Source organism: Camelus dromedarius, chromosome 32 (assembly GCF_036321535.1).
Source record: "Camelus dromedarius isolate mCamDro1 chromosome 32, mCamDro1.pat, whole genome shotgun sequence".
Classification (NCBI taxonomy): Eukaryota; Metazoa; Chordata; class Mammalia; order Artiodactyla; family Camelidae; genus Camelus; species Camelus dromedarius.
Genome location: NC_087467.1, coordinates 7,298,684 through 7,318,496, shown reverse-complemented (window position 1 = coordinate 7,318,496; position 19,813 = coordinate 7,298,684). Strand labels below are relative to the sequence as shown.

General features: G+C 42.8%; 1 protein-coding gene across 9 annotated transcripts in view; it reads left to right on the top strand.

Annotated features, from left to right (window-relative positions):
- Positions 1-16,024, top strand: part of DTNA (dystrobrevin alpha) — a 221,311-nt gene extending 205,287 nt beyond the window's left edge. For 4 of the 9 annotated variants that reach the window (XM_031438980.2, XM_031438988.2, XM_031438982.2 and 1 more), the window contains 6 exons: positions 435-594; positions 3,262-3,351; positions 4,595-4,763; positions 7,050-7,182; positions 9,249-9,297; positions 12,351-12,440. In XM_031438980.2, coding sequence (XP_031294840.1) covers positions 435-594; positions 3,262-3,351; positions 4,595-4,763; positions 7,050-7,182; positions 9,249-9,266 — 570 coding nt within the window. In that variant the 3' untranslated portion in view covers positions 9,267-9,297; positions 12,351-12,440. Of the gene's footprint in view, positions 1-434; positions 595-3,261; positions 3,352-4,594; positions 4,764-7,049; positions 7,183-9,248; positions 9,298-12,350 lie in introns of those variants that run through there. The other 5 variants (XR_010378658.1, XR_010378660.1, XR_010378659.1 and 2 more) reach the window with 3 other exon arrangements.
- Positions 16,025-19,813: the final 3,789 nt, after the last annotated feature.

Below are 19,813 nucleotides of genomic sequence, written 5' to 3'. Positions count from 1 at the left end.
CAGGGTGAAAATTTAGCAAGTGTATAAACCACCCTTCCCCAGGAGTCTCTGAGTTTATATTTAAAGCATTCTCCTTAATGTCTTTTTATTCTATGTAGAACTCCCTTCAAGGAGAAAATAAACACACCTTGTAATTATCCCTGCTCAACAGTAGCTCCATTACCTGGGCACACATCTCATACATCACAGAACAACGACTGCTGTACTAATATTCCTAGCTTTCAATTTGTAACCGAAACTTCAGATGACATACAGTAAGGTCCTAAAGCACCTGCACCTGCAGCTCAGGGTTAGCATTACTGTCTCAGTCACCTAGGATTTCCACCTGCTCTTGGAATTTCACGGTCACGGTTTTTAACATCTGACTGAGGCACTGGGAATGGCATTTGGCTCTTGTTGGGAAAGCAAATTAACGACGTGCATTGTCTCCCCAGACCCAGGGGCCAGGTTCTCCCCGCTCCTCCCCCAGCCACACCATCAGCCGGCCCATCCCCACGCCCGTCCGCTCCGCGTCCGCCTGCTCCACCCCGACGCACGCGCCTCAGGACTCGCTCACAGGGGTGGGGGGCGATGTCCAGGAGGCGTTTGCACAAAGTAAGTGGCTTCGTTTTTTGGTTGTGTTCTGCTTTCACGTGAAAATACGTCACCCAGGACTGCGAGGTCTAGGGTCAATCAGAGCCACGCCTGGGGCGTTCTAGAGTATTCCCTGGCTTGTGTCAGAGCCGGGCCTGCGAGGCATTTCAGAAACAAACTCCCTACGCTAATCTGTTCTTCGTTTCACCATCTTGTATCTTCTTTCGGCTTCTGTTGCCCTGTCTTGTTTTTTATGAGTCTTTGCTCTTTAAGGGAAGGGAAATCCTTTCAGCAATATCCCAGGAAATTGTATCAAGTGTAATGCGTTTTAAAATTCTGAAACGTCTTATTTCCTGCTTTCTTCTTGTTACATTAAAGCAAACTCAAGACTGGGAGTAAACAATCCCAGCTCTTCAGCGCTGAGGCGATCAAGAAGGGTGTTTCAGTCTATTTACAGATGCCTTAAGAGAGTTGAGTCATTGCCTCTGTGATACGGGGCTACGAGGCTAGGCTTTCAGAGTTAATATAGGAGGGCAGAGGGTGATGTGAGATGACAAACAGGGACAAACAGCTTCTCTCCCCCCCCCCCCGTAGCTGCCTCTTCTACGTACAAACTGCGGGGGGGGGGGGGAGCGGGGGAGGGCAGTGAAGGGCAGGGCGGGAGGGGGAGCCGGGCAGGAAGGTGGTGGTGGGGAGGTCCCAAAACAAGTGATCTTATTCATATGGAATTATTTTAACAATCTATAAAATTTTTTCTTGTCATCACTTTTTAAATTGATAGAAAATTAGGGAAAAAAATCCTGCTGCAGACCCTCACCCTGCCAGTCTGATTCCTAGAAGTAAACACCATTAACAACTTGGCCCTTGTCAACCTTTCACTTAAGTATAAATATCTATGTTTAAGTGTGCTTTTATGGACATATATTCTTCTTTTTTCACCCAAATTTGATTATGTTTTGCATTTTGGTCTGCAGTTTGCAGTGCTCCTTAGATTCGCAAAATATCACCAACATCCTTCCAGGTCCTTATATACAGCTTGAAGGAAAAGAGAGACAAATTTGACTACTAGTTTTAAGGCAAAAAGAAACATAAAGTCAAAAGACAATAAAATAGACTTGAGGAAACCATTTCCAACATATGTGGCAGTCAAGTTTCATCATTTCAGCATAAAGCCTATAGAGATCAGTCAGAAAGACATACCCCCCCAAACAGAAATAAGTGAAGGATGGAACAGAGGAATAAGTAGCCGAGAAAAATATGACCAGATGTTCAGTCTCACAAAAAGCTGCAGAAATGCAGATTTTAGTAAAAAACAAAAAACAAACAAACAAAAAAAAACAAACACCTTTTCCCTAGCAGATTTAAAAAAAAAAAAAAAAGTTGTTTAACATCAGTCATGTCGCAGGGAGACTGTGAAGAAACAGATGTCATCCACTGAGTATGGGGGATAAACGCTTACATTTTGAAAGGACAGACTCATCTACTCTCTAGTCTGTTATGAGGGAAGGAGGGGTGATTCCTTACAGGGGTTTTTCTTCTGAAAAAGAAAATAATTTAAGTTGTACAAATATCACTTACTGTATGCAAAATAATTTCCTTTGTTTTTTTTTTAATTTTTAGAAGGGAAACTGTCCTTTCCCTAAATCTTAAAGACATTTACGGTACTTTAAATCAATTTGAGCTTCCTGTTATAATTAATGTTTCCTCTAGCTACTTTGATTTTTTTTAATTTCCATGGGTTTATTATTTTACTTATTTAGTTTTACTTTCTGAGAAATGACAGAATGAAATGTGGCCTATCTGGGCAACCCCCCTTCAGAAAGAGCTCACCCTGCTTAAGTTCATCTGGGAGTCAGGTATTTGGAATCTTGAGCCTCTTTTCCCAAAGATATTATGGATTTAGCCCTCTGTTCCACATCCATCTTGCCCCACTCCCAGACCAGCCCACAAATACCCATTTAACCATTAGTGTGCCGGAAACATCCTAAGACTCTTTCTCTACGACGGGGAAACATGGCCTGAGTTCCAGCTCAGGGTACCAGGCGTACGTCTTCCGCCCAGGTCTTGGTGGCAGGAGCAAGAATCCTCACCCCTTTTCCACAGTCTGGGGACATTCAGTGCATGGGGTTCCCATTCCCCAAGAGATACCTGAGATGGTAGGTGGACCACTGAGATCCCTACAGTGATAGGGACCAGAATCGGATGTTCTCAGCCTCCAGGTAACGTCTGAAACAGCAGCAGCTGCTGGGACGGCGCAGCTCACCTGGCAGAACCAGACTCGTCATCCACCTGGGTTATCCTGAAGAAGGGGGACTACACGTGCTGGCTTACCTGGGACCGTCCCAGTTTGTGCCATGTCACCCAGTCTTATTATTAATCCCACCCCTTTCACTCGCAAAACTGTCCCAATTTGGACAGTAAATTATATAAACCCCCATCAGTGGACATGTCTTCTTACATCAAAGGCCACATTGCCCTAAACACAATGTATTTTTTTCAGGAAGTGAAACAAAGCACTTCTGGAAAGTGTTCTTGCTTTAGGGTATCAGTGGAAGTGAGTTTATCATATGATTTGATAAAAACTCATAGGATATCATGTGATATCATATCCTATGAGTTTAGCATAAGAATTTGGGGAAAAGGAAAGCTTTGATTTTTTTTTTAATTATCATTCCTTCTTTGCTTAAGGTTCAAGAAGAAACTTAAGGAATGACTTACTCGTAGCGGCGGATTCCATCACTAACACCATGTCCTCTCTTGTGAAAGAGTTGAATTCCGGTGAGCCCTGGGTCCCCTCTCGTTGGTGTGCTCGTTGTGGAGGGACCCATAAACTTCTGTTAGAGATCTGCTCGTGGCCAAGTATTAAAAGACTTTTTAAAGAGCTATGTGGTATTTTGTTGGTGTGTTAGATTTTTTTTTTAGTACTGTTTATGTTCTGCTGATGAGAAGACTATAATCTATCAATGCAGAAAGTTTGAAAAATGCAGAAAAGAATAAAGAAAAACATTAAAATTGACTTGTAATTCCAGGATCCTAAGTTAGCCACTGTTAAATGTTTCATGACCCAAAGTGGCATGAGGCTAAAGTTATTTTTATAAGGTCATATGTCTTATTTACTAATTTAGATTTTGTTAATTTGGACTGCAGAGCTATTTGAATGAGGCTAAACTGAAATTTACCTTTGCAATTTCATGAAAGATCTGCCCAGGAAACAAATAGCGTAAAATTGCAACACTATCCTAATAATACTACTTGGAGTTTTAAAAACTTGAACAGTGTGAATGTGCAGATATTCTTACCAGTTACTAATATATCTCACGTATTCCTTAAAGCCCGCCTGGCAAGATCTCTGTTTGGCATGACTGCGGTCATATAGTTGAGATTACAACAACTATAAGAAATAAAACTTCAATATTAAAAAAAAATCTGTATTTAAACTTCTTAAAGCCTCTATAATTAGAATTAAAGTCATGAAAATTATTGCTGCTATTTTAGGTTAAGATTACCAAATAGTACAAAAATGACAGTAGTTAATACATCCTGAGTAATGGCATGTACCTACTGCTGTAGCAAATGATGACTAAAAATGTTATTCTCATTGTGGACGTTTCAATTACTATTAGTTTATACTCTTACAATGTTTTGAAATATTAAGTGAATATAATATATTGGCCTTGTACTTCCTAAATTAAAGTAATATTAAGCAAAACTAACAGTAGATTTAAGGAAGATTTTATAGAGGGAAAAACAGGATGCTTAAAGAATTAAATCAGTTATTAAGACAAAAATTCCTTATAACATTATTAAGGTTAGAAAAAAGACAATATGGTCTACTAAGTGATGTTATGGTAATTCATGTCAGTGTCAATTCTCATTTTGAAAGAAATGAACACTTACTTATGTACACTAACTGGTCAGTGTTTTATACAGCACAGGTTGGTTTTATATTAAGCCTAGCCCTTTATTGGCCAATCATAAAAATTTCTAAGTCATTCTTTACTTCTTCCATTGTACCTAATAGACGTGAGGAGTGACACCGAGAGTAATGTGGATTCTGAATTTGCACGGACTCAGTTTGAGGACCTGGTTCCATCACCAACCTCTGAAAAGGCTTTTCTAGCACAAATCCACGCGCGAAAACCCGGGTACCTTCACAGTGGAGCCACCCCAATCACCATGCGTGGGGACATGTGAGTATCTCCTTCTTGGAGGTGTTTTTGCAGTAACAGAGCACGCTGCAGGGAGCAAAGGAACATAAAAACATGGTTGCTTAGTTCTTTATTTTGGAAAGGGAAGATGCAGTTTCCTTTTCTGCCAAAAGTAGAAAGGTACGTTTAAATTTGTCATTGTGACTTTTCCCTCACAATTTCCAGAGTATCAATAATTAAAACCAACCAGAGCTTATTGAGAGCCCGGCTCGCCCAAGGCGCTGTGCTGGTTGGGTACTAAGTAGTGTGAAAAATTGCCCACAGCCTGCCAGGACTCACAGACCAGTTTGGGAGATAAATCATCCTATGTTCTGAATGTACTATATTTGCTCTTAAAGGACCTGGTGACACTGGAGAGGCCTCTGTTCAGAGTGGGTGTAAACAACATCATATACACACTTGTGATTGAAATAAGTAAATGTATAAAATCCCATTATAAAGAAATCCAGTTTCCTTGACTTGTTGAATATGTATCAATCTGACCTTCCGAAGACATCGTGCGAGGATTTTCACCCAATTAGGCTTCGGTCGCTTGACAGGAGCCAGCAGAATCAGTGACGTCCCCACTAGACTCTCTGCGACCTTGGATCAGCTCAGAATAGTCAGGCAGAGGAAAGCAAAGCTAAGAAACAAAGGCAAGGCAAGGACAGACCTGCACAGCCCAGCTTGGGAGGGAAAAGAGTAGAACAAAGAGCGAGAAGTGGAGTTCTGAGACATGGGGGCAGGGGCTCACCAAAGGCTGGAGAAGAGAATTGATAAATAGTTAAAAAAAAAAAAAAAAAAAAAAACCTATGGAAGAGTGATGGAGCTTAATGTGAAAAGTACTGCAGACAAGTCTACAAAAATAAACTGGCTGTTTTAAAGACCCAAAGAAGAAACTAACCAGAAGCCTTTCTGGTGTTTTGGCTCTTAGACCAAGTAGTGAGTAAAAGATCAGTAATAATGGGAATTATAAATAGACGTAGCTTGAAAGCCAGCTGTGAAAAGGCAGAGCATTAGATCCAAACAAAACAGTTATAACATAATTTAAAATGGCAGGAGGCCGCTGCTTTTTCATTTCAGTTTGCTTTCTGTCCTGTCCTCTATAATTTAGAGTCATTTGATTTGTTTGCTGTTCAAAACGGTGCATTAATTGTCATCCATTTAGTCTGGTAAATACATAGCTATTTGATTTTTTATAATTAAGCATTTACATGGTGATTACCTAAAATTCAGACAAGTCCAAGACCGTACGCTGGTGGCAGAACTAGCTACCAACACGGCTGTGGGAGTTAAGGAGAGAAAGTTCACAGAGGTCTCACAGACCTATTTAGGCTGGCCCCAAACCTCTAAAAATAACAAGAACATGTCATGCGGATATAAATAAACATGAACAATGGCATTTAAGTTCCAACCCAGAAACTTCTAGTTGACCAGTCTTTTTTAGGGGATATTTTAATATCTGGACTATCTAAACATCGACTGTGTTTTTACCGTGAGAATATTTTAGTCCTATGATTTAGGTAGTGAATTTATGTTCAGTCCCAGGAAGAGCTTGATATATCCTGGGATGAACAGTTGGAATCACACGCTAGTGAATAAGATCATTCTTACCTATTTATTTCATAGTGGAATTGGACAATTAAATGGATTTCTTCCATTTAGAGTTAGTATACGTTTTTAAGATCAAGAGCTATGGGGTAGAACTTTAGTCTTCCCGACATCAATTAGCTGTTATTAAAAAAAAAAAATTAGCTGTTATTCAGAGACTTGATTCTACCATAAAAATAAAGCACACGGGCGCACGTGCCTATGTATACACGTAACACAAAGAGGGTTAAATCGTAGACAAATGTCCTTAATCATTATTTCACTAGGGGGCTCACTTTGCTTATAGAAAGTGTTCTTGGATTCCATTTTTTTTTAAGCCCCCAAATTGGGAAAACTATATCCTCCCAAAAGAAAAACCTGCCCTTTTTAAGACTGACAAACATTTAAAAGGCAACTCCTTCCGGTAAGCCCTAGAAAAACATAAATGACAGTGATCACCAGGCTGCCATGGAAAAATTGCACATGAGAAAACCTTGAGCATATATTTCTCCAAACTTCCGAAGTTTTTTTTAAAAGGTTTTCACTGGGGGAAAGAAGACACTGAACTGAAGTAAATTAAAGCGGAGCGAATTGGAGGACTGAATAAATGTGCACCCGAAACTACAGCTAACACATGAATTCCATCCATAGTTTCCTTTTAAGATTTGCTCCCAAACGCCCTCTGTGGTTTATTCCCAGGGTCACAGAAGATGGGGACCCCTACGTGCAGCCAGAGGATGAGAACTATGAAGATGAATCCGTCCGGCAGCTGGAGAACGAGCTGAAGATGGAGGAATACCTGAAACAGAAGCTGCAGGATGAAGCCTACCAGGTACCGAGAGCCAGCCCCACCCCACCCCCACCTCTGCCCCTGCCCGCGGGAGCCGGGGCTCTCACCCGGCTCCAAAACTCAGGAGCCTTCTCCATCCTTCCACCCTCCCTGCCTGCAGTATTCCAGCAGCACTCCCGACTCCACATATTCTAGACGGTAAAAAATACTAAATACTTCTTAGAGCTGTCACTCACCATGTAGTCTTATAAATGCTGAGCTGGAAAGTGAAAACGTGGTGGAAACATTAGTGGAAACCTGGTGACCGACTGTCCCTCATCCTCCGAGATCATTAGGAAAATGCTTTTGGAAAAAAGACACAGTTGACCCTCCATATCCACGGATTCAGAGCTTGTGGATACTGAGGTTCAATTATAGGGGACTCGAGCATCCATGGATTTTGGTGTCCAAGGCAAGGGCAGGTCCTGGAACCAGTCCCCACCCCGGATACTGTGGGATGACTGTAACAGAGAACAAGTCACCAGGAAATTGAATAAGCATACATATGTCTCCTCCCTCGAACCATTTGTCCTCAGCTTCCCTCACTTCCGCCTCATATCAAACGTCAGTAGGAGGGGGTGGGGTATAGCTCAGTGGTAGAGCGCATGCTTAGCGTGTGCAAGGTCCTGGGTTCAATCCCCAGTACCTCCATTTTTTTTAAGATGTCAATAGTAGAAGAGTGACAGACCTCATCAAGAAATTTTGGGGGAGCTGTAGGCTCACACTCAGCAGTGTGGATGGACAGATTGTCGTGTATACTAAAGCGTATTAATCCATCTGGGAATTCACTGGATATAACACGTGCAATTAGGAATAAAGGTAATTAGTAACTCATCCTTAAGGGAACGCATTTTCTCCATGGAGATTGTTCAACTGCCATGTTTATTTTTCTTCTGTTTCCCCTCCCTGTGTTTTGTTGGGGTTCTGAGAGTTCGGGGCTGTTTGCCTGGTCAAGATCTGTTGCCTCCACGACCCCAGTGGGTTATTTTATCACATCAGGCTTTCTGTCCAATGGGTAGACAAGCTGTCTCCACCTTCTTAAGTCAGCAGTGGCCCTTTCTTACTCTGTTGGTGGAAGAAAGAAAAGCAGAGAGAATAAACTCTCTTCTCCTCATCTGTTTATGGATTCAGTTTAGAAATATTTTGCCAAGAAGAATATAGCAAGAAGGAAGCCATAACCCCACCTTGACAGTATAAAATAGAGGTTCTGGAATGTTCCCTTAGTCTTTTCTGTTTAACAGCCGCATTTCAGAAGCAACCCCAGGGTAGGCCTAGTCATACAAAACAAACAGTGATCAGATACGTCAACACTGCTGAAATAAAGTTGCCTTGAGGCAGAGCAAGGAGGATGCTCTTTGTTTGGGATTTCTGTGGTCTGTCCGCAGAAGGGAATTGGCCTGGATGAAGCCCCAGGGTGTCTCCAGGAACTCTTGAGGGAGGACATTCCTCCACCTGCCTCATTTGGCCCTGCTGCATGGAGGGAGAGAGAGAGCTGGTTAATTAATCAATGTTCTGGTTCGTGCTGTTAGAGGCAGCTGTTGGCCTCCCTCTTGGAGCCCACGTGGGTTTCTGGATTTTGGTGACAACAGTAACTGAATTTTTAGTTTTCTTTTTTTGAAGAGAGGGAGTCTTTCATACACGGTAGATTTTCATTTGTTTTAATGAATTAGGAATTTAACCTGACAGGAGCAAAAAGAAGGGAAATTCTATAAACAGCGTCAGCTCCAACTGGAGGTCATGCCATCTCTGGTCAATCTTAAGCTCCTTCTGTCTCTCCCTTCCATACCCAGTGACTTCAAGGGAAAGGCAAAGCAGAGGGCTGGGAGATTATAACAGGCCCACACAAGATACATGCCCTGGAGAAGGCTGAAGTGGTTTTCCTGGACTGCTCTGTGAGCATTTGGTTGTTGGATGGATCAGAAAGTTACTTTCATTCATCAGACTCTCTCTCTGTGTTTCTCTCTCCGTCTATCTTTCTGCATGGCTTCCAACCAAATAATTCACCAGCTTGACTGCAGCACAGACTTGACATTGTCACCTTTCTTGTTTGTGTCCTTTGTCACCCACAGGTCAGCTTGCAAGGTTGAATGCAATATCCTTTTATCACTCTCCTCTCAAGTAAGTACCCCCCAGTAGGAGGAAACGTGGCCACTGTACACTGAATTCTGATAACTTGTCACCCGCGTTCACAAGCACTGTCTCTTAGGTTTTCTCTATGATGAAATATCCTCCTTCCCTGCTGATATCAAAGAATCACCCTGGCCTATGTAAGCATTTCATTATAATCCAGTGGAGATTTGGCAGGCAGACTTGGGAGTTGACTTTATTCATTTGGAAGACTGGCACAGAAATGTTTATAACATCAGAGAGGCCCCAGAAATTTGTGACGGTGAAGTCACAACAGCATCCAAGTTTTCAGCCTCGCTTGCGCTTGAGAGAGAATAGCCCAGATTTGTTGAGCACCTGCAGAGATGAGTAAGCTCCTTAGTGCGCTCAGCACCCCGGAGGTCAAGGTGTGCACCTTAACAGGTGGCCGTGGGAGTGGGGGGTAGAGCTCCGCGGTGGTGTGCCTGCTTAGCACGCAAGGGTTCCTGGGTTCAGTCCCCAGTACTGCCATTAAAAAAGTAAAATAAACCATAAAAATAAATAAACAAATAAACCTAATTACCCCCCCCCGCCAAAAAAAACTAAAACAAAACAAATCTAAGGGAAAAAAAAAGTGAAAGCAAAAGCATGTATTATTAAAGAAAACAAGCAAAGCAAAATGGAGAGGTAAGCTTTTGCAGTAGCCGCTTCAAAGCCACTGTGGAATTCAGCAAGATATAAATTAATTTAAAATAGCGTTTATGTGGCGTGTGATTCTCCCAGCTTCAAGGGTCTACCTAAATACATGGGAAATCCTCCGTAATTTCTTTTAACAATTGGCAGGGTCACTTGACTGTAGTGATCTGAAGCTTCGTCTCTGGATTCTAAAAGACTGATGTCAAATCATGTGTTTCACCAAATCCCAGCAGCTTAATCCTCAACAGATTACTAGACCTCTAAGAGCCTCCATCCCTCTGTACAATGTGTATCATAATACCTACCTCACAGAGAGGTTGAACTCACTGGGGTGTGGTTTTTAAAGACTTACCATAGTGGCAGACGCGCTGTAGCTTTATGCCAAGCACACCCATACATGCCTAGCACTCTGCTCAGTGCTTTACAAGCAGTTCAGTCCCTGGGACCATCTACTTTTGTGAATGAGGCCGGGACTCAGCTTTGTACAAGGATTTGAAACACCTCCAGCTACCCTGTCCCATGAGTCTAGAAGGTTTCTCTGTCTCCAGCTGGTGGCCAGTTAGACGTCCCACATTACAGTTCAAAGCTAACACACCTCTCACAGTCCTCTGGCTGCGTGAGCCCAAGGACTTGCACCTACTCTAATTGTACAGCCTTTTCCCACCCATGGAATCCCGTCAGTCTATAGCACAGTTCACAGTAAGCCCCGCCTGCCAAATTGAAAAAAACGGACATATATCTCCTAAATGACATATCCATTAGTAAAGAATACATTCCAGCTCAAACACCACTGACCTCCCGTCTCAGTCCTCAGGCTAAGAGTAAGCAAGTAACAATTGAGGCATAATTGTTATTATGAAACAGACTTTTTGAGCTGGGAGGCCCGTTTGGTGTAAAAGGAAGGATCTCACCGAATGTGTGCTAGTCTGCGTCCCTTGGGCTTGAGAATGCCACACCACGTGTCCTCCTGATTCATGATGACTGTGGGGGAAATAATTCCCAGGAGCTGTTTCTGAAAATACTCACTCCAGTTATAACAAATCTAGTCCCAAAGGAGCAAGCCTTTTCCTTACATAGCATTTTCTTTCTCTGAGCTCCAGCAATTTGATCATTTTTGCTCTGCGCATTATTTAAACATCCGTAGGTAGTGCTTAGAAAAATATACTTTTTTGAAAGCCTAATAAAATGCCCTTGACACACACCCAGATAAAAAAGTGGTATTTGGTTCTCATTCATAAACATCAAAGATTTCAGTACTCTGAAAGTTCTTAAACCATTTTTTTAATCTTTTGATACCAATCTGGCAGTGAAAAATTAAAGCTGTTGTGGCCTCTGCCATTTATTGCGTCCCATACCTAACTAGCTGGCATTCCACAGGCCACTAAATATAAACCAGCCTGTCAGTAAATCAGCAAGTCAGACAAAATTCGTTTAGGACCTGACAGAACACTGCAGAAGCTAGTGGCTTTTCATCTTTGCAGCTAGTTCTAACCCACTGTCGTTTTTCTTGATGTAGCCAAGAAATACAGCTGAAATTTTTTAATGGTTTATGCTATTGAAATCTATTTGTTTGGACTTTCCTGGCTACACTGCAAGATCAGAAATTATCCCAAAGTACATGCATCTCTTATCCAAGGGTCCTGAGGCCGATTTCATCAGCTCACAGTCAGTTAGCATCTACCAAGCTGAGCCCCACATGACTAAGGGGCAAAAGGTGGGACTCCAGAAGCGCGGAGGACCCCTTCTCTGCTCAAGAAGAGCCTTCGGCCTGTTTGGAGATAAACATGCACTCATCAACACACTAACAAGAGTGAATAGAGTGAAACCTGACTTACTGCTTTTCCGCTGGCCACGATGGAAGAAACAGTTTACATAAAGGTTAGCACTCAGCGTAGAGTTCACCAAAATTCCATTTGTGTCCAGTCCAACCTTGAGTTGGTCCCTTTTCCATCCCTCTGGCCACATGGTACTCCACTCACCTTGGCCAGCCACATCCTAACTTCAGACATTGGGGGATTAGAAAATCCGGAGTGGATTTGTTTTTTAAAAATGAGCATGGCATCCTGGTAATGAGTCAGTGCTTCCATCTCCTTGTCCAGAGGACAGCACAAATAGCTCTGTTTACGGTGCTTACACCCTCCAGGTGCCTCAGGTACCCATGAGGCAAGAGACTCAGCGGGAGGAGGAGTCTCATCCTTTCTTCTTTCAGAAGGTGCAGTAGCACACAGTGTCCCAGAACATTCGTTCCTGGTTGTCAGAGGAAGGGAGAATGTGTGTGTGTGTCTGTGTGTGTGTGTCTTGGGGGAAAAGGGGGGTTCTAAGCCTCATAACCCTAATTGAGAAAACAGTTTCCATCTTTAAAAGCAAAATTACACATTGCTTATTCCCAGGCAAGCTATAGTCAGACAGATGATGAAAGGGACAGGAGAGCTGGTGATGAAGGACTGAGCTGCACCCACCCCTCCCAGAGGAGAAGACGGCAGCCGGGCAGCAGCCTCACCTCACGGAAGAGAGGAACCACCGCCCACAGCAGCTCCCGACAGACCCCCCCACCCCACCCCCTAAATTTATGTTCTGCCGACTCTAGTGCAGCTCACTTTTTGTTCTAAGATCTGTAGTTCATAGGTGTGTGTTTTGAGAAGGGAAAAAAAAAAAAGACTTCTGTTCAAAGCTAACTTATCAGCTTACATCCTCTGTAACATGGCTCATCCCTCGAAATGAAAACCCAGGCTGAAAACTCAGGCTGCGGTTACTCACGATGGCAGTATTAACATGCATCTTAAGCCTTCGTACATGACACTGAACCTGGTCAGTTTACGACGACAGTATGCATAGTGTTTATAGCTAGACATTCAATTTCCGAATTCTCTGAGATTTTAGCAAGACAGTTGATTATATACACTGTACATTTTTTTTTCCATAGCAATTGAAAAAAAACAACCACTTGCCATTATTCACTAAGCCTGAAGGGTTTGGTGCCTGGGTGCACAGACCCAGCCCCGAAGCCAAGCAGGGTCCTCGGCCAGCACGGTCTGGGTTCGTCTCCAGGTCTCTGAGAGCAGAGGCTGGACGCAAACACACCAGGATCATCCAGTCTTCGGGGCCTCTTTCCAGCTTGGGGTTGTTTTCTTTCAAGAGACTCTTAACCAATCAGCCATAGAGTTTAGTGTAAATATTTTTTTTCCAAATAGATATCATATTCAAAAAAAAGAGACAACATTCAAATTATATAGAATCTAGTTTTTAAAATCAGCACAGATCTTCTTAAAAACTGTGAACTCTGTTTTGAAATACTCGTTACTAAAGCTGTTTATAAACCACAGGTGCCATCAGACTCCCCAAAACGGACTCAGATTCTCTGCTCTTCCCCGGGCTCGATCCTCTCGGTGTAGCTTTAGGGAGCATGTTTCTAACAGCACCGTTCGTCCATACGTTCCCCTATCAGGTCGTTCGGAGGCCTTTCAGCTTTAAATGTACAGGCTTAAAGTGCGCTTGCAAACGTTTGCTTCCTTTTATTTCTGAATGTGTATTGCCTTAGCTGGCTACCTGGTGTATGCATGCAGCCTCCTGTGGTCATGTGAGAGGAAACAGGCTCTTCGAAGCGGAGTTGGGATTTTGCACTCCGTGAAAAGCTGATGTGCAAAAGAACAGGTCAGAGGAGGGAGGAGGAAAGACTGTCGATGGTCCTTTCCGAGGGCCCTTTTTTGGGGGAGCGGTAAAGACCTCCCTTAGGGGATTCTGGGGAAATGAAAAACTAACCCTCTACTTGTTTCAAGATTCGAAGAACTAAAAATCCTGCAACATAGTGGATACATTATACTTAAATTGGCAGCTTCTCTGGATTCCTGATTCTCCTTTAAGGGAAAGAAGAGAACATTTTAGAACAGCGGTTCTCAGAACGTGTTCCCTGGGCCCGCAGCAGCATCAGCAGCACCTGGGAATGGATTAGAGCTGTGGGTTCTTAGGCCCTAACCCAGGTCGACTGAGTCGGAAGTCCTGGGGGCAGGGCCTGGCAACCTGTATTTGAATAAGCCCTCCAGGTGATTCCAATGCACACCAAAGTTTGGCAACCACTGCTTTAGAATAAAGTTGTATAAGAAAATCCCTGAAAAGGCCTTATTCAGAATAAGCAAGACAGGCTTTGAGTCAACCTCAAAGCTTCAGCAACTCGATTTTGCTCCTAGGGCTGGCAAAAACCTCCTCCCACCCACATCATCAGTAGTTGGTGGGTGCCCAGCTGAGCACAGACACCCTGACATCTTCCAGCCTCCTCTCTGGAGGGTTCTAAGATGTTCATGTCTCTGCGTTCGGTCAGAAATCACCTCCTTGGCTGCCCTGTGGGACTAAATCGCTTGCCTTGAGGATCGCGAAGCTCTGGGTTGACTCTAGCAAGGAGCCTGTTCTGTCCGCTGATGTACTTAATCCTGCTTCCCTCCGGAGAACCAGCCTGGCAGATACCCCTGAGAACAGGCTGACACCAAAGCGGCACAGCTGCCCAGTTCTCACGTCTCTTTGCACAGGTGGATTTTATTGTGGGTTTTGTTGGTAGATCTTAACATTCATCTCTCTTTCCACCGCCCATCCTCTGTGAAACCGTACCTCGCTAGATGGAGCAGGTGGCCACTTGTGCCTCAGACTCAGTCCCTAAAACCACTGCATCCTGGCTGCCTACATTGCCGTCAGCTCTAGATCATAGCCGGGTAGTTCTTGACCCCAGAACTCTGACCCTGCAAGTGGCATTCAGCCACCCGCTGGACCGAGCTGACAGGTGTGGTCATTTTGTGTTTCTACATCAAAACGTTTGTCTAAGGTCTGAACTGTTTTGCTGATAACCTTCCCCCCGTCCTATTGCCAACTCCATCACATGGTTGTTGATAACCATCGTCCAAAGCCATTGCAAGGACTCTGGAAACTGCTGCCAATGACCAGTTCCTGACTAACCAGCCGCCTTTTCTTTCTCTTAGCTCCACGTCAGCACTGAGACCAGACTCAAGCACCCCTGTCCTGTAAACGAGACAAAATGGCGTGTGTTGTTTTGGGTTTTTGTGTTACTCGGTGGGTTTCTTTCCCTGGCTCTCCAAATCTACTTGTGGGGCCTGTTGTAAGTGCAAACCCAGCAGGTGTCACCTGTCTTGTCCATTAGATACAAGTATATCTTGGCGGGGGCTGTTTCTCTCTTGTTCCACAATGAATTGCACATCCATCTCCATTAGGGATGATGGCCTGTTCGTGAGCACTGGTCTAACACAGCCAGCCCTCCCCAGCAGCGCGATGTTAGCGGAGGGAGGGAGGACTATGGAATCTACTGGAGGGGATTCAGGAATCAGTTGTGGTTGGTCAGGACGGAAGTCGGGGTACGTTTGGTTGGTCAGAGGGAGATGTGCTGGAGATTGTGAAAAATGGATTCTCGAACGATCTACTATCAGGCAGGGAAGGTCCCTTTGTAAGTAGTAATGTGAACTCAATTACATGAAGAGTGTGGCCTTTGTTGTGATAGCCTATGTATTTTCTTATATGCATGAGCCCAGCTGTTGCATCATAATTTAGCACTGATGTCTGCTTTTATTTTGATCATCTTTGTCTACCCTTACTAGTTCTTGGCTGTTACCTGTAGATAGACGTTGTAAATACGGCAACCTTCGGTTGCTGCAGTCACCTTGGTTCAATTCCGCGCAAGCAGCCACAAACAAGAACTCCACTGTGTCCTCAGAAGAAAGGGCATTTCTACCTTTGAACCAAAAAGAGGGGGAAAAAAATCAGAAGCATTACATCCTGAGGCTAATTAACTGTAAGAGATTTTTAATGATGACTACTGTAATTTGACACCATTTAAAATAACCAGTTCAGAGACACTAAAGATTTCACAAGATTCATTGGTATTGTAACAAAACTACTATTGTATGGGTTTTTTGTATTGCTGTTAAGTATTGTTTTGTGTGTATGTGTGTGTGTTGGAACCTCCTGGGGACATGTTATATTTTGAAGTGATTAAACTATTTAATTGTGTGTCTATATTTTGGAATGGAATTATTTCTTCATTAAAAAAATGTTTTTAAAAACACTATATTTTGTGTGTTCTGTGCCTTTGTTTTGTTGAATTTTTCCTAAAGCAACATGGGGTTAGTCTGGTTAAAGGAGAAAGTCCACAGGTCAGTTTTTGCACCGCCGATTGAGTATCAAGCAGTTGAGGCAAAACATCTCACCTTTTCCTGCCCTTGGGGATGCAGTTTTTTTAAATGAGATACTATTCTGCTGCTCATGGGAAGCCTTGTTATAATCAAGGTCAGGGTGCGTTTGGGAATACCCATCGCTAACGTGTTTTGTTCCACTTTATATCAGAGACTGTTTCTAGCACTTTATGTTTCTTCCCTCCATCCTTTGAATCCACAGCATCTAGCCAAGTGTGGGGCAGACACCTTGTGGTAATAACGAGTGTTCATTCGCCTGAATCTTTCTATTCTGTGCCAAATAACATAGATTTATAATTAATTTTATGCATCTGTCTTTTACATAATGTCGAAAGTAAAAAATAGTGTTACAAACCAAAAATACAATTATCTTCCATTTCCATCCCAAGTGGGTATGTTGGAATTCACTTCTGACACTAACTACCCAGAGGTTAAGGACAAAGTCCTCCACAAGATTGCCCCCACTTTCGGATGTCAGTGGGACTACCCACAATTCTGACTGGCTATAAATTCAGGGGTTCCCATGACCCCCTCAGGTTTGATAATTTGTTAGAACAACTCACAGACTTCACTGAAAGCGCTATACTTTCTATTATGGTTTTATCATAAAGGATCCAGATCAAGAATAGTCAAATGAAGAGATACGTGGGACAAGGTCTGGGGGAGCCGGGCAGGATACTTAGCTTGTATGCCCTCTCCTTGCAAAATCTGGCCACACCACCATCTCAGAAAAGCAATATTCACCAACCAGGAAGCCTCTGTTTCCAGAGACTTTATCAGGACAGCAATAGGTAGGCATAACTGATAAACAAATGGAATTCAGTCTCTAGCCCCCACTCCTCTTCCTGGAGGTCAGCCTGGCCCAACTTTTCAACCATCTAACCCCGCGGTCCATTCTTCTGGTGACCAGCCCCCATGCTGAAGCTGTCCAGGGACCCAGGTTGAGTTACCCCATTAGCATAACAAAGGCACTCCTGTCATTCAGAAAATTCCAAGGGTTTTTGAAGCTCTGTGCCAGGAGCCAGGGACAAAGATCAGATATATTCTTTACTGTACCACACCATCATACTCAATTTTACATGTGCCCTTATAGTTAACCTTTTCGGGAGACCTTTATTTCTCATACAGTGTTGAGTTGCTGTCTAGTGTCCTCTCACTTCAGCTTAAGTACACCCTTTAGCATTTCTTGCAGGGCACGTCTACTGATAATAGAAATCCCTTGACTTTTGTTTATCTGAGAATGTCTAAATTTCTCCTTCATTTTTGAAGGACAGTTTTACCAGCTATAGAATTCTTGGTTGACAGGTTTTTCTTTCTGCACTTTAAATATGTCATTCCACTGCCTTCTGGCTTCCATGGTTTCCAATGAGAAACAACTGGGGATCCCTTGACCGTGGCAGTCGCTTCTCTCTTGCTGCTTTCAAGATTCTCTCTTAGCCCTTGGCTTTCAACAGTTAGATTGTAATGAGTCTCGATGTAGATCTCATTGAGTTTCTCCTGCTTGACATTTGTTGAGCTCCTTGAATGTGTAGAAACAAACCCCACAGATGATTTTGCCAGGAGATTGGTTAGGATGTCACTGCAATAATCCAGGCAAAAGAGACGATGATAGTTTAGACTAAGCGTAGAGGGAAAGCGGTCATATTTTAAATACATTTTGAGGGTAAAGCCCACAGGTTCTGTGAATGCATTGTATGTGTATGAGAGAAAGAGAGGAGACAAGGAGGCGACTACAATTTGGGAGCCCAGATAGCTGGGGGAAAGGAGCTGCATTACTGAGACGGAGAAGACTGGATGGGGAGAATTTCAGGAGCTCAGCTGTGGGCATAATACGTTTGAGAAGCCTATCACTCATCCAGGTGGAAAGAGAGACTAGTGTTAGAAATCTAAGCCTAGACTTCGGGAGGGACAGTTAGACTGGAGCTATAAATCTTGGATGGAGATGCTCAAGGAGATTGAGTAGGAGTGGACAGAAAGGTAGGAAGACTGTCAGGAGCTGTGGTGACCTAGAAGCCAAGTGACGGAAGTGTTTCAAGGTGGAAGGCACGATCAACTATGCTGAGTGCAGCTGACAGGTCAGGTAAGACGAGAACAAGTAACTGATGCATCACGTGTGTGTTGAATGGAATTAACATGATCACATTTGAAGAATCTCTCTGCTGTTCCCAGTTTCTACATTCTTAATGAAATCTTGAGGAACACTGAGTGGAAATTCATGTTTGCTTTTGCTCTCAGGGCCTGAGGGGGGCTGTTGTAAAGCATAGCAAATCCACAAGATTGGCTCTGATTTCCATCTCCACACCCCCCACTGGTCACCTCCCCTTCTTTGTTCCCAGCCCACAAAGACAACAGTGACAATTTACATGTTGTGATAGACACAATAAATTGATAAGAAGCAAATTAAAATAGACAACATTCCCTTATTGACTCTTTAAAATGACTTTTTTTTAATGAAAAGGGTATACTAATTTTTATTTTGGGGAAAGGAGTCCTTTTGTTGATTTTGGAATGTCATCTGCCTTAGTTATATTTCAGAAAAAGGTTTAAATTTTATAATGTATAGTTTTATGTAAATTACAATTCATTTTAAATTTTATAATTTAATTATTCCCTGATCTCTGAATGTGCAAAAATAAAGTTTTTTTAAATGTCTATTCCATCTTATGGCAATATATGTTTGTTTGACATTATCTATTGGTTGCTTTGAGAGTTAAATTTAAGGAAACAGCACATGTAAAGCACCTAGCAAGGTTTCTAAACATGATGGAAATTAATTCAGCTTCTGTCAGTTTTTTTCCCTTTTCCCTTGTGAAGTTCATAAAATGGGGGTGATAGTTGTTCTCAGAAAACTCATGGAAAAATCAATTCAACTTAAAAACAAACAGGAGGAAATCTATTCAACCTCATTAGGCATGGAAAGACTGGGAATTAAGACATTGTTATGCCCAGGGGATTTAATGATCCTATGAACAGTGAATTCGGAGACCCTCAAGCCAGCTTTCCCCACTCAACACGCAGAACCCTGGCAGATAAAAGATGAAAGCGCCATCTCTGGGGAATCAGACTAACCCAAAAGAAAAGCCTAAAAATACTGACGTGGAGCCAACTAGAGCATCCTACAGAAAAGCTCGTATACTAAGACCACCACTCAGCTACTTAGACCTCTGTTCTTACAAATTAGCAGACAATCAAGTAGAAGCAGACACTTGAGAAAAGCCTGTAATAGGAGTGATAGAGACCAAAACAGAGAGAAAAAAACAGTACCTCAGAAGCAAAACAGACTTTGCCTAAGAAATCAGATTACATAATGCTAGCTGTTAAAACAAACCTCTATAGAATAACGTCTTGTAAAAAGGACATTCCTGGTAAGGAAGCAGCTCTCCTCTAGACACTGATTTAGGGATCCAGGCTCCTCACATCTTTTGAAATTTTGTAATTTGTATTCTATTTTGTAGTAGGTTCCCCAAACTGTATAATGCCCATGCCAACAAAACCTGGAGCTATCATTGTTTATACCCAGAAAGGAAATGTTAAAAGAAAAATAAGATAATTGTGAATTTCCAAGTTGTGCAAGAAGAGGAAAAATACTCCTAGTATACCATATAGCTCAGCTTTGACCCTCACCTCCAAACAGCATGCACAAAATAATCATGTTGTAACCGAGT